The sequence below is a fragment of the Oryza sativa genome, chromosome 7 (assembly GCF_034140825.1).
Source record: "Oryza sativa Japonica Group chromosome 7, ASM3414082v1".
Lineage (NCBI taxonomy): Eukaryota > Viridiplantae > Streptophyta > Magnoliopsida > Poales > Poaceae > Oryza > Oryza sativa.
Genome location: NC_089041.1, coordinates 5,513,429 through 5,526,899, shown reverse-complemented (window position 1 = coordinate 5,526,899; position 13,471 = coordinate 5,513,429). Strand labels below are relative to the sequence as shown.

The 13,471-nt window shown below is 43.0% G+C and overlaps 2 protein-coding genes across 2 annotated transcripts; both read right to left on the bottom strand.

The window, feature by feature from the left end:
* Positions 1-587: 587 nt before the first annotated feature.
* Positions 588-2,477, bottom strand: LOC9267755 (UDP-glycosyltransferase 91C1). Its single transcript, XM_015790400.3, has 2 exons — positions 1,926-2,477; positions 588-1,758 (listed from the first exon to the last, which is right to left on the bottom strand). Exons 1-2 carry the CDS (start codon positions 2,406-2,408, stop codon positions 703-705), a joined length of 1,539 nt encoding a protein of 512 aa, XP_015645886.1. The 5' UTR covers positions 2,409-2,477; the 3' UTR covers positions 588-702.
* Positions 2,478-5,942: 3,465 nt separating this feature from the next.
* On the bottom strand, positions 5,943-13,327 carry LOC4342665 (coatomer subunit gamma-2-like). The gene is made up of 18 exons (NM_001422048.1): positions 13,051-13,327; positions 12,719-12,816; positions 12,574-12,624; positions 11,795-11,908; positions 11,514-11,714; positions 11,311-11,412; positions 10,666-10,773; positions 10,366-10,599; positions 9,152-9,402; positions 8,889-9,060; positions 8,332-8,487; positions 8,197-8,247; positions 7,920-8,060; positions 7,638-7,838; positions 7,416-7,547; positions 7,171-7,344; positions 6,658-6,897; positions 5,943-6,439 (listed from the first exon to the last, which is right to left on the bottom strand). Exons 1-18 carry the CDS (start codon positions 13,097-13,099, stop codon positions 6,245-6,247), a joined length of 2,670 nt encoding a protein of 889 aa, NP_001408977.1. The 5' UTR covers positions 13,100-13,327; the 3' UTR covers positions 5,943-6,244.
* Between the last annotated feature and the right edge of the window lie 144 nt (positions 13,328-13,471).

Genomic DNA, 13,471 nt, shown 5'->3' with positions numbered 1-13,471 from the left:
GGGACCAGGCGCCTGCATGCAAGCGCGTGGGGGAAGGGCGCGCAGGGGAGAGCCCGATCGGCTCCACCCCCGTTGGGCGCCTGGGTTGCAGTATTATCCGAATAGCACTCCATCAAATTTAGTCATGCGTTCGCCTGAACACAAGTATGACATTGGCATAGCACACACTATAAATAGCCAAAAGGCCCGAGACCCGATGGCCCGTGCCGGCCTGGCCCGACCACCGGGCCGTGCCTTCCCCCCCCCCCCAACCGGCAAGTTGGGCCGGCAGGTTAGCCCGACACACAAAGGATAGGGAGTAAAAATAGACATTATATACCAGGGTCCAAAAAATAGTGACGTAAAATAGACTTATTTTCACTATATATATATGTCAGCCCAAAGAGGAGGGAGGGAAAATAGATTTATTTAAAAAAAGACACGATGGGCCATCCGTGCCTTCGGACCAGCACGGTGGGTCGTGCCTGGGCCAGAGGTGCAGCCCATGGGCCGGGGACGTGCCGACCGGGCCTTATGGCCATCTATGGCACACACAACAAACCCATATGTACAGAAACTTAGGGCGATTTGTAGTGCACTTTAAAATGTAAAAGAAAGAGGGGAAACTGTTTTAATCTCCAAAGCCTTTCTCGTCTTTAGGCACAAGAACATAGAAATTCAGGATAGAGTGAAAGACTTGAGATCGAGCATGATGAGCAATAGTTATTTGTAACGCTGCAAGTAGCCAACAAGCTCATCGAGGTACATCTCCTGCCGACCCTCGTCTCCAAGAACATCGCGCAGCTCCTCGGCCTTGCGCGACAATGCCTTCCCCTTCTCCTCCACCATCACCTGCCGCACCGCCGCCGCAATGGCGTCCCTACGGAACGATCCGTCGTCGTTGCACGCCACCTCCACGCCGATCTCCCTCGCCGGCAACGCCTGCACGCCTAGTCCCTGGTCGGCGAAGAGCGGCAGCATCACCAGCGGGAGCGCGAACCGCAGGCTCTCGAAGATGGAGCTCCACCCACAGTGCGTCAAGAACCCGCCCGTCGCCCGGTGCGCCAGGATGCGCAGCTGCGGCACCCATCGCGCGCACACCAGGCCACCACGCGCCGCCGCGACGCGCGACCGGAACCCGTCCGGGAGGAGGAGGTCGGCGTCGGCGGCGCATTTGTCACGGTTTACGCTCGACGCCGACGGCGGCGCGCGGAGCGCCCAGAGGAAACGGACTCCGGCGAGCTCCAGCCCGAGCGCGAGCTCGCGCACGTGGCCTACCGTCAGTGGCGCCTCGCTCCCGAGCGCGACGTAGATGACGGATCTCTCCGGCTGCTCGTCGAGCCACCGCATCGCCATGGCGATGTGCTGGTCGTCCATGCTAACATCGTCGTCATCGTCGTCGACGCCGGCAGCAGGAGGAGGAGGAGGCATGAGGAGGCCGGCGGGGACGGACGGCTTGGCGAAGAGCTCGGTGAGGAGCGGGAACAGCCGAGGCTCGGCCTCGGGGCAGCTACGGTGGATGATGAGGCGGCAGCAGGCGTGCTCCATCTCCCAGAATCGGTCGGCGTCGGACACGCCGGAGGCGTTGGGTCGGAAGACGGCGGCGATCCATTCCGCGCCGTGGCGCCGCCGGTAGGCGACGTTGGAGGGGAAGGGGATCCATGGCGGCTGGACCATGAAGTGCTCCGTCTTGGTGCGTGGGTGAGCCAGGTTCTCTTGTCTCGGGCCGACGAAGGCCACCATGGCCGCCGGGAAGATGGAGAACATGGCACATGGGATCTTTAGACAAAAAAAAATGAAAACGAAAAAAAGTATGAGTCAGTTTCTTTAGTCCAAAATTGAAATGGTGGAATTATCTATGATAAATTTACAGAAACTGAACTAGTTTATGTGAAAATTAATCGTATAAAATTCATACGTTTTAAGGGGTGTTGTGTTTGGCTCACCTTGTGCTCCTCGGCGATCGGCCATACCCAGTTTTGCGCGAAGTCGAGTATGATCCAGTCAGGCTTCCTCGAGAACCCGGCGGCGGTGGGGGTGGATTCTCCATGGCCGGCGGCGCAGGCCTCGGCAACAAATCCGGCGAAGGGTGCCGCCAAGCCATCGAACGCCTTCTTGAGGAGCCCGACCTTCTCCGGCGGGGCGTCGGCCGTCGACTCGGCGCCCTCCGGCAGGCCGTCGACGGCCGGGAGGTCGAGCGGCACGACGCGGAGGTGGGCGGACAGCGCCGGCGGGATCGCGCCCAGCCTCGCGGCGTTCCTCGGCGTGGAGACGAAGGTGACGGCGAGGCCGCGCCTCGCCAGCCGCTTGGCGAGCTCGAGGAAGGGGATCATGTGGCCGAATGCCAGCCATGGGAACATCACGATGTGAAGTGGAGAAGAAGATGAAGCTGAAGCCGCCATTGGCGCCGCCTCTCTGGTCGCTTCCATGGCTGATTTCTTGGATATGTGAGATGAGACTTGCGATGATCCTGTTATTGATCCTGTAGTACTAATCCTATACAAAAGTGTCAACTGCTGAAGTGTGATATTATATGATACAGTTGCCATTCACGAGCTTAGTTTACTGCAGATGAGATTTGGATTTTCTGCTTGACCTTCCAATGGTTGATCTATTATATTTGGTTTACGCATTTGACTAAATATACTCCATATACACTAATTTTCAGAGCATAGATATAGAAACATTTCCTTCAACTTATCAAAACATCAAATTTACTCCTTACAGAACTTTTAGATTATATTCAAATTTTTCGGGATCTAAACAAGGCCTCAGGTTGTGTTTATTTTCCTTCAAACTTTCAAAAATTCCGTCACATCAAATGTTTGGACATATGCATGGAGTATTAAATGTGGACGAAAAAAATAATTGCACAGTTTGCATGTAAATTGCGAGACGAATCTTTTGAGCCTAATTATGCCATGATTTAACAATGTGATGCTATAGTAAATATTTACTAATGATGTATTAATTAGGCTTAATAGATTCATCTCGTAGTTTACAGGCGGAATCTGTAATTTATTTTGTTATTAGTCTACGTTTAATGTTTGGACATATGCATGGAGCATTAAATATAGACAAAAAAAAAACTAATCGCACAGTTTACATGTAAATTGCGAGACGAGTCTTTTGAGCCTAATTACGCCATAATTTGATAATGTGAGGTATAATAGATTCATCTTGCAGTTTACAGGCGAAATCTGTAATTTATTTTGTTATTAGTCTATATTTAATATTTAAAAAAATTGAAATGGAACTAAACAGGCCTTAATCCCGATTTGCAAACCACGGTGGCATGTGAGGTAAGGATAGTAGCTATCGAATCTGTCACCGATTATTTTAATCAACGATGGATACATGACAGAATTTGTCGGTGGTGCCCATCTCCTGTCGTCCTCCCCATCTCCAACTAGCGCGTTTCCTTTTCATTTTATCGTTCACGTTAAAATTAGAAGTTTGGTTCAAATTGAAACGGTGTGACAAAAAAGTTAAAAATTTGTGTGGGTAGAAACGTTTTGATGTGATGAAAAAGTTGAAAGTTTGAAGAAAAAGTTTAGAACTAAACTTGGCCTCAGCCTAGTCTTCAACTACCCTCCCACCCCCACATGCACATTAACTAAGAGCCTGTTTAGGTAAAATGAAAATTTTTAGGTGTCACATCGGACGTTTGACCGGATGTCGGAAAGAGTTTCTGGACACGAATAAAAAAACTAATTTCATAACTCGTCTGGAAACCGCGAGACGAATCTTTTGAGCCTAATTAATCCGTCATTAGCACATATGAGTTACTATAGCACTTATGGCTAACCGTGAACTAATTAGGCTCATATTCATCTCCCGATTTATATGTAAACTGTGCAACTAATTTCATTTTATCTATATTTAATGCTCCATACATGTGTCCAAAGATTTGATGTGATGTTTTTTGTAAAAGTTTTTGGGAACTGAACAACCCCTAAAAGCAACTTTGCTCGTGAAATAAGCGTAACTTAACTGGTTAGATTATATGTGATTAAATTTGTTGTGAAGGAATCAGTTCACCTTAGCTTAACTGGTTAGGTTTTATGTGATTAGATTTCTTGTGATAAAATTAGTTCACCTAAGTTTAAGTTTTAGACTTGACACGGGTACTTATTCCCTAAAAAAAGACTTAACACGGGTACTCATATTTACATCTAATATTATTTTAATGGTAGGCGATGTACCCGTTGACAGCGGGGCGTCTATGGTAACTTCATCAATCTCAAGATATTCCGGTTCAGTCTTCCGGAGATGCTCACAGTGATACGATGCACGTGTTAACTTTCATAAGTATGAGCGTGCACGCATTATAAGTGTTTGCATTTAAACCTTTCTAAAAAATAAAGCAACTTTCCTCATTTAGAATATAGGAATTTTACTGAATTTTTAGTAAGTTGGTGCTAGATCCGCAAAAATCTTTCAAAGCCGAATTATCTTGATTTGTAGGTATCTATTACTTAAAGAGTAGTTGTCCATCCGCCATCCTCCCCCACGCTATGCCCGCAGCACACCCCTCAACAAAAAAAAAAAAGTTAGAAAATTTGTCGGATCAAGGTGTTTTTTACTTACCTTGTATAGATATTAAAAATTTATTTTTACCAAAAACGTCACACTAAATATTTGGACACATGCATGGGACATTAAATGTGGGGAAAACCAATTGCACAGTTTGTATATAAATTACGAGACGAATCTTTTGAGCCTAATTACGCCATGATTTGACAATGTAATGCTACAGTAACCATTTGCTAATGACGGATTAATTAGGCTTAATAAATTCTGTTTACACCCAAATTTAGCACCTATGGACGAAATAGGGGAAAATTGCTAAAGTTTAGAAAGTGACGGGTTTCCTTACTCTGGAAGGCAGGTTTCGTGTTTCTTTTGGTTTCTATCCCAAGTTGGATGTGGAGAAGGGCCTGTAGAGGGCAAGACCAACCCCTATTTAAGGGACAAGGCCGGTTCATTGTAAAACCCCCGAATACAATCTACTTGAATCGTTCTTTTACCATGTTCTATTTTACCCTAGTTTAGTCCATCTTTGTCGGTTTGCGCCGTAAACCGTCCGCCGCCGCTGCGAGAGTGCGACACCTCTTTGTAGGTTTGTCCTGAAAACCTTCCGTTTTGCCCACGAGACGGGTAGTTATCCTCATATCGATCTAAATCGGCCTAGAGGCTGATTTTGATCTCTAAATCGGCTTCGCTAGCCGGTTTAGCTTTTCTTTTTGCAAAACCCATCTTTATTTGGCCCTTTGGCTAGATCGAGGTGGTTGGCGACTCCATATCACTGCAAGGCGTTTAGGTGTTGCGATCGTGCTTGTCGACTTGTTACAAAAAGTTGCCAACAAATTCGTCTCGCTGTTTACAGGTAGAATATGTAATTTATTTTGTTATTAGTCTACGTTTAATACTTCAAATGTTTGTTTTGTTATTAGTCTACGTTAAATACTTCAAATATACTTAAAAATTTTACACCCAAAGAAAAACACACCCTCAATCCCCACTTTTAATGGCATATGGACCCATAAAATAGGCAATAGCCTCCATCCCTCTTCCCGTAGCATATGGACCCATAAAATAGACAATAGCTCTAAAATAGTCTCTTTTACATAGTACGCGCCGTAACCGTGACCCATGGACCCATGGTTGCAAGTTGTGGCTAAAAGAGGGAGAACCTTACCTAGTCCGTCCCACTTCCCTCGTACAAACCGCAGCCTAGAAAACACATTTTTCAGGGAGAAAAAACGACGAGCTGTATAGAGAAACAGAATAAACCACTCACCCCAAAACCGTCTAATTTTTTTATTAAAAAAAAAAAGCGTTACAACGCAAGGGCCCATAATAATTGATTATTATTATTAAATCACACTTGGGCTTTTGGTATTGTGTACGTAAACAGCCGTTAGCCTCTTTTTGAGAACCACATATGAGACAACATCACAGGACAAATGAACCGCAAAGTAGCTCTCAATCTGATTGATATAACTTCATCTATATATTATTGCATGTACTAGTCAAATCCTTGATATATAAAGGAATTGATGATGTGGTTCCAAATCAATCAAAAATTGTTATATGCCTTGTTTTCAAATGATGGGGTGCGAGTGCAACAACACATGTATCCAACGGAAAACCAAGCTTACATGTACTATCATCATAGAATTAATCAAATTCCGTTGAGCTTTCCATGGCGTGAAAGCCAAAAACAAAAAGGTCAAAAAAGGGGTGACCCTCTTCATCAGATTTAGCCATTTGCAACGATTTCATGGATCTTGTCACTGATCTCAGGATCATCTGATCTGACTGCTAGCTTCATGGCCACTTCCTTCGGTCCGCTAAGTCCGAATGACAGCCTCACTAAAACTTTCACATTGCCGATAAACACACCAGATAGCAGGCAAGTGTGTGACCTCGAATTGCTTGGGACCACATCAGTTCCCTAAAAACCAAAGGCGAGAAAATGGTTAGGTGAGATTATCGTTTCATGAAGCAATGCTCAATATGCTAACTCTATTTCATATGGTTGCCGATTAGATAAGAACTAGCATCACATTATTAAAATTAACTTCAGAAAAAAAAAAAACTATCATGGTATAAAAGGTTACAAACTGGCAGGACTTCGTATTCATTCAATAGATAAATTAGAAAGTGACTGACCTCGCAGGGCTGCATGCCAAGGATGCCTATGACAGCACTCACAGCCTCAGCCAGGCTTTCCCTGGCGCCAAGCCCATACTCATCAACCCGCTCGCTTTCTGGATCCATGCTTTCCCAAGCATTTCTGAAGTTAGAAACTCCAACCTTCAACATATAATCAGCAGAAGTAATTTCCAGATCTTCAAGCTGGTACTCATCCTCAACGCCATCATCATCAGCTTCACCTGTGGATGGATCAACCTGAAACACAGTTCCAGTTAAATAAAACCAGTCAAACCGTCTACTGCATCAACTGAACATGTAGATGCATAATAATCTCCTCAAGGAATAAAAAATATTAAGATCCCAAGTAAAACATCAAGGGATAAATCACAAACTCTATGTGAAAGGAATAAGGAGAATGTTTTCGATTCGACCAAGGTCCAGGACATCCTCAGAATTAAATGTGAAGGAAAATCGATTGATTCAGACCATATGTGAAAACAGAAAAAGAACAATACTGGGAGCACATACCTCTTTAACAATAAATTTCAGTATATTTGAGAACTTCCCAGTAGCAAGGACACCTTCTAGCTTTTCAAAAGCCACAAAGGTTTGTCCTGGTGAATCATAAGGTAAGGATCTTAATGATTTCGTTGCAACTTCTGAAAATTCATCGGCCTCAGAAGCATCCACAAAAACCACCACCTGAAATAAAAACATTGTTCAGAAAAGCACTAATCCATAAATAAAAATACTGAGTGGAAAAAATCGTTTACCTCTTCAAGCAGCTGTTCAGGTATAGTATTGGTACAATTGTATTGGAGCACAACATGCCCGTCATAAATGTGCTTCACAACATTGACTGAATATTCAGTTTCAGCTTCGGTCAATTCTACAGGAGCTGATGACTGAAAAAAAGGATAAAAAGTCAAAACATAAGTGGTAGAACATAGTGATATATTTTCAGTGGGAACAAAATAAAAGAACACCAAGCTAACCTTAAAGAGTTTTCCAAAACCAGCAAACTCAGGAATGGATGAAAGAAGCTTCTCATATGAGGCATCAACAGTAGGAACTGGACCGCTGAGAGCAGATGCTGGGCCTGTTGGCTTTTTGCCCGTAGTCTTTTTCTCAGCAAGAGGTTGTGATTTAGTTTCCAAAGATACAGATGAAATATCAAAAGGTGCCTCTGATGGTTCCTGCAACATACGACAAGAATGTAAAGGCACCAACATGATAATCTAAAAATCATAGAACATTAATGTTGTTGAAAGACATACATAGTTTTGTAGGCTAGTCTCCAGGTTAACTAGTGGAATATCAAATGAACCAAAGAGAAATTCATTCACATCCTTCTCAGTTTCACCAACTGTAGCTTCCCCGCCAAGCAATTTGAGATAAAGCGTGGCCCTGTCACGCACCTGAGGTGAAAAGCATAGCAAATGTAAGAAAGGCTTCTTGCCAGGAAGGAGAGTTTGATGGGCCCTTTTAAGAACAGAACTGACAATGCTAAGCTGTTCATGAGGAAGAACAGAGCATAATTATCTTTTTGCTCACCTCATCATCACCATCAAACAGGCAGCGTCTCAGAAGGACAAAAATTCGAGGCTGCAACAAAAGAAGGCGGTAAGTGCAACCCAAGCCTCAAGAGAGTCAACAGAGGGGTTTACAGGTATAAATCTGCCAAATTACCTTGAGTGAGTCAACCAATGCACCGAACTTTGCCAAAGTACTTACAGCACTAGCTCGAACAGTAGCATTTTCAAGTATCACTCTGTTATATATATAACGTATGTATTTACTAGGATCTGATGTCTTTGGACCTTCATTTCCCAAAAAGTGAAGTATCTGTTGCAAGATTGGAACATAGTAAATTCATTAGAAATTCATAATTCATTGTGTAACTTTGGGGTATGCAAGGCAGGGAAACTGTTTCTACATCCCAAAACGATTGGAGGACTTTCCACAAGTACAAAACAACTAATATTTGCATAGGCTAATCCTAAGCACTTGCTAAATCAAAATATTTTGCTGGTGAATAATGATCACCACTTCGGTGTAATATAGGGGAGAAAAGATCCTCGGACAGTTATATATAACTTTCAACATAACAAGGCTATATAGAATATTTCTTGAATTTCTTCAGAAGCAAGCATGACATTGTCGCAATTAAGTTACAACCTCCTAAGTTCGGAAATAACTAGTGACTTGCAAAATACACATTTATAAAATGATAGATTGGCCATTACCTGAGTAGACATATAAGTGAACTCACAATCTTCAATGAATTCACACAAGTGAAATAAACCACTTTCTTTTGCATCAGGAATATCTCTAATGAGTATGATAATTGAATCAACAATAGCCTTCTTGTACTCAAAGCCACCCTCTTCCCGTAGGATATTACTCAAAAAGTTCATCCTGCAAACACAACAAAGTTCAATGTTCTGATGACAAGCTAGTTCTGGATCTTTAAAAATTTCTGTATAAGAATATACGCTATTCTACGTACAGTGACCGATATTTTAGGGGGAACTTCAAGCACAAGGATCTTATGGCCTCTACGACAACAATCTTGAATTCATCGGCAATGTCCGACATAAAATTGGTCATCTGCTTCATTAAGCGATCAACACTTGATTCATTGCCTGTCTTAAGTAGTGTTGTAATTGCAAGGGTAGCAATGCTCCTGTTCTGATCAGATATTAAACTCTCCATATCTATGTTACAATTGGTGACAGCCAAAGGATGAGTTGATGCAACCTGTACAATCAATATCAAATGAACACAAGTCAAGTGAAGGAACCAACAAGCCTATCAAACATAGTATAAGCATACAGTTTAATATAATCAAAAGAGGAACTCCATAAAAAAGAACATAAACAAAAGAATTAACATAGTAATGAATATAATTTTTCCTGATTAAATTTGCAAGAGGCAGAAGTTTCAACTTCCAACTAAACTATACTCGACAAATTCAAATTATATCCAAGCATAGTTATAAAATCGGACTACTGATAAAACCAGTGAACATTTTGAATCAGTGGTTTACCAGTTGGACCATCAGTTCACAACCCACCCACAAGCTCATCAAAATATATAAAATAAAATTCACAAGTTATATAGAGGATAACTAGGATTAAATCTAATTGTTTTTTTTTCCAGTTAGTTCCCTCTTGCTGTTGTCCCTATGTCTTGAGATCAATCCCCCACACCACTATAGATAGTTTTCGACTTTTCGTGTCTTCCAAGAGCAGTTGGCCCTATCGGTCCCAGATGATGGTTCAGTGTAAATTAACCAATTCATGTCGGTCTACATGCACACATTCTATGCATGTGACCAGACTGGACAAGGCACTAATACAGTTTATTTCTGGCCAACAGCCAGCAGAATCTGGTTCTCCAAACTAGGCAATCAAGGGCAATGTTGTGGTCAGAAACTAACCAGTGTTATTTCATTGTTCATAAAAAACAGTGACAGTTTTGGACTTTTAGCATTTATAATAGGGGAAAATATGCAGACTTAATGCCAATTCGAGATAAGTACCAATGTGTAAAAAATGGATATAATATTGCTTGCCAATCACTGGTGTGGTAGAAAGAAAACTATTTGTGGGAAGCCATCTACTTTGTATTTGTAAACTACAGTTGAATCAAAGCTCCACACACATGACAGAAGTACAATGACAAGAAAGTACAAAAAGTAGTCTTATGGATAAAACAAACCTTATTAAGTGTTCGAACAGCAGCAAATCTGAGAACAGGTTTCGATGAACTTAAGAACAATTGCAGCACGGTAATTGCAGGTGTAAGCTCCCGGCTGGTGACGCCATTTAATTCAGTTATCGCTCTTGCAGCCTCAAGTATGACCATTTCTGCTTTATTCCGGAGACATGACTCCAGGAAATCAAAGAAAGGGCGATCTCCACCTTGACTATTCATGCTTGACTCTCTAATCACCTATGGATGGCACTCATGTATCAGATATCTATCCAAATAAAGTTTTGCAGAATCAAAAAACATTACCTGGCTAGTGTACCGAATAAGTAGGCACTGTGCCAGAGGTGAGCGAACAGAACCCCTAGTTAGACTAGTGACAAGCTTGCTGACAGCCAACCGGTCATTTTGCCTAATCTGTAGAATTCAATAAATGGAAACGCTGTAAGTTCCCTGAGCTTGACAAGCTTGTTTTAACATAATATTATTTGCAATTGCCTAGCAGGTGGCAACAAAACAAAGAGCTGAGTATCATTTACATGGAGGATGACCAAATGACATTACTAGGAGAATGACCAGAAAAGTTTCTATAGAATATTATTAAAAATGTTAGGTATCTAAAAGTAGTTTGTTTAGGTCCAAGATATTTCAGATACTAATGTTCATTCTACTTACTACTCCCTCCATCCCAAAATATAAGGCACAACCACTTTTCTCTCATGTCTCATAATATAAGGCGTGCATGCATGCATACATTAACTAGCATCTTTTGGTCCTATAAAATTGATTTGTTTTAAATCTTACACTATCAAACCTCCCAATCACATTGCTTGCATGCATCAAGGTGATCCAACCAAGAAGGTGGTTAAATGTTTTCTTGGTCTTTGTGTTATGAGTGGTTATGCCTTATATTTTGGGATGGAGGGAGTAGTAAAAACCAAACATAAATCTCACCTGGTGAAGAAGAGCAAGGGCATGAAATTGAACAAGAGCAGCTCTCGACTGTACAGCCTCCTGAACTTCATTGCTCCACCTTTTCACAACTTCTGGACTTGTCTGCTCAGAATAAAACCATACAAACAAAACATTTGTAAGGATTTGGGTCTGGCTGTAATATGCAATTGCATAAAGGCAAAGACTAAACGTTTTGCACATACCTGAAGCAAGTAGATGCCACTAACAAGGGCCGCGCTTGCAACAACAGGGTTCTTGTCAACAATGGCTTGCTTCAAATATCTTTCAATTTGGGTTAGAAGTGTTGAGTCAATGATGCGGCAAAGAACTCTTATTGCATTAGCTCGATACATATCAGTCTTGCTATTCATGTCCTTCATCAACGAGCTGGTCACGATGATAACCTGCAACAAATGTAACACAGACACTTTCAAAGATCCATAGACTGCAGAGAACTGCAAAGTAACAATCAACATTCACCAACCTCATCTGCTGATGGGGAGAGTTCCTTGATCATGAGGTACACCATTCTCCTAAGGCCTGCATCCTTGGATTGAAACAACTTGGTCGTCGCAAAAAAGACCTCTGTGGCCTCCACCTACAAAATTGCTCACTCATTTACATGTGACGAGCATATTGCCTTGAACAACACATTCAAAACTTACTCACATCTATGAGAGAAAACAATAATATACCAACATGCACTTATGCACACCAGTCGATCCCCATTCTTCTTTTAAAACTAATGTTTGTAACCAGTTCATTAAGGCAAAAGTTGGGCCTTTAGTCTATGACTACTGACCACCACTCACTCACTTTCTCTCTCTTAAGTAGTAGCTCAACACTGTCTACATGTTAATAATACATGTGATTTTCAGACCCACCACCAACTCCCTAAAACTATGACGTGAGACCCACATGTCCCATCATTCTCAAAACCAAATACAATGGTAGAATTCATGGACCGTTGATGATGTAACTTTTTTAATGGAGGGAATTATGCAGTAATGATAAGTCAATTCGGTCCGTCTAAAATTTTTTGCGGCTAGATAAAGAAACATCTAATTTAATTCTAAAATTAAGCTCTAAACTGAAAATAGATTTATTTTTTCAATGTGCCAACATGATTTTCTAAATTCCATAACAACGTACGGTTATTTTGCTAGTCTTCATAAATGTGTATAACATGGAGACGCTATCAATTCAAATCCGCAAGCTAAGCCAAGATGTGACCAAAGCAAGATGAGGTATACAGCATTGTACCTTGGTGAAGGTGTCACCCTGGTTGAGCAGGTATAGGAGCTTGGTGATGACCTACAGACACACAGGTAAATCAAATCATCAGCAATCTTCCAATGATGCGAGATCCAGCGAAAGGGGAAAGAAAAAAACGGAACACGCGGTTCACCTGGCAGCAACGGCGCGCGTCGAGCTGCGGGTCGTGGAAGACGCGGGCCTCCTGCAGGACGGCGCCCTTCTCGATCCCGAGGAACGGCGAGTAGTACTCTGCAGCAGCAGCAGCAGCAGCAGCAAACGGGAGCGATCAATCAACGAACCGATCAAACGCGCCAACGCATTGCGCCGTGATCTGGATCGCGCCCAGATCTAGCCCGCCGCGGCCGCAGATCTGGGTGCGGCGGGGGCGCACGCGCCCCAAACCCGAACCCCACGCGCGCGCGCGCGCACCAAACCCGAACCAAACACACACACACACACACATAGAGAGAGAGAGAGACGCACCTTCCTCGTCGAGATCGTCGTCCTTCTTCACGACGAGCGGCTGCGCCATGGCGGCCGCTGGTGGGGCGAACTACGGGACGCGCGCACGGCGGCGAGTGGGGGCACCGGCGGCGGCGGCGTGGGAGGAGGAGGAGGAGGAGGGCTTACGACAGTGGAGAAAAGGAGGCGAGCGGCATGGACGACGACGATGGGTGGATCTGAATCTGGAAGCGGACGAGGACGAGAGGGGAGAGAGAAGAAGGGGGTAGTAGGGTTGGGTGGCAAATGGGCAGTAGGCGACTAGGCGTGTGTTATCTGTTGGAAGCAATTCAAAGTATTATTTTATGAATTTTAAAATTAAAATGATTATTGTGAGTTCACCTAGTGTAACTCTGAATTAAATTTGAAAATATATCTTTTTTAATCATTTACGTTTATATAC

Coding starts and splice junctions, on each gene's coding strand:
- LOC4342665 (NM_001422048.1), bottom strand. CDS start 13,099: ATGGCGCAGCCGCTCGTCGTGAAGAAGGACGACGATCTCGACGAGGAA. Junction 8,488..8,888: donor TCACTTATATGTCTACTCAG/GTAATGGCCAAT, acceptor ATCTTGCAACAG/ATACTTCACTTTTTGGGAAA. Junction 7,839..7,919: donor AGACTAGCCTACAAAACTAT/GTATGTCTTTCA, acceptor CGTATGTTGCAG/GAACCATCAGAGGCACCTTT.
- LOC9267755 (XM_015790400.3), bottom strand. CDS start 2,408: ATGGAAGCGACCAGAGAGGCGGCGCCAATGGCGGCTTCAGCTTCATCT. Junction 1,759..1,925: donor CGATCGCCGAGGAGCACAAG/GTGAGCCAAACA, acceptor TTTTGTCTAAAG/ATCCCATGTGCCATGTTCTC.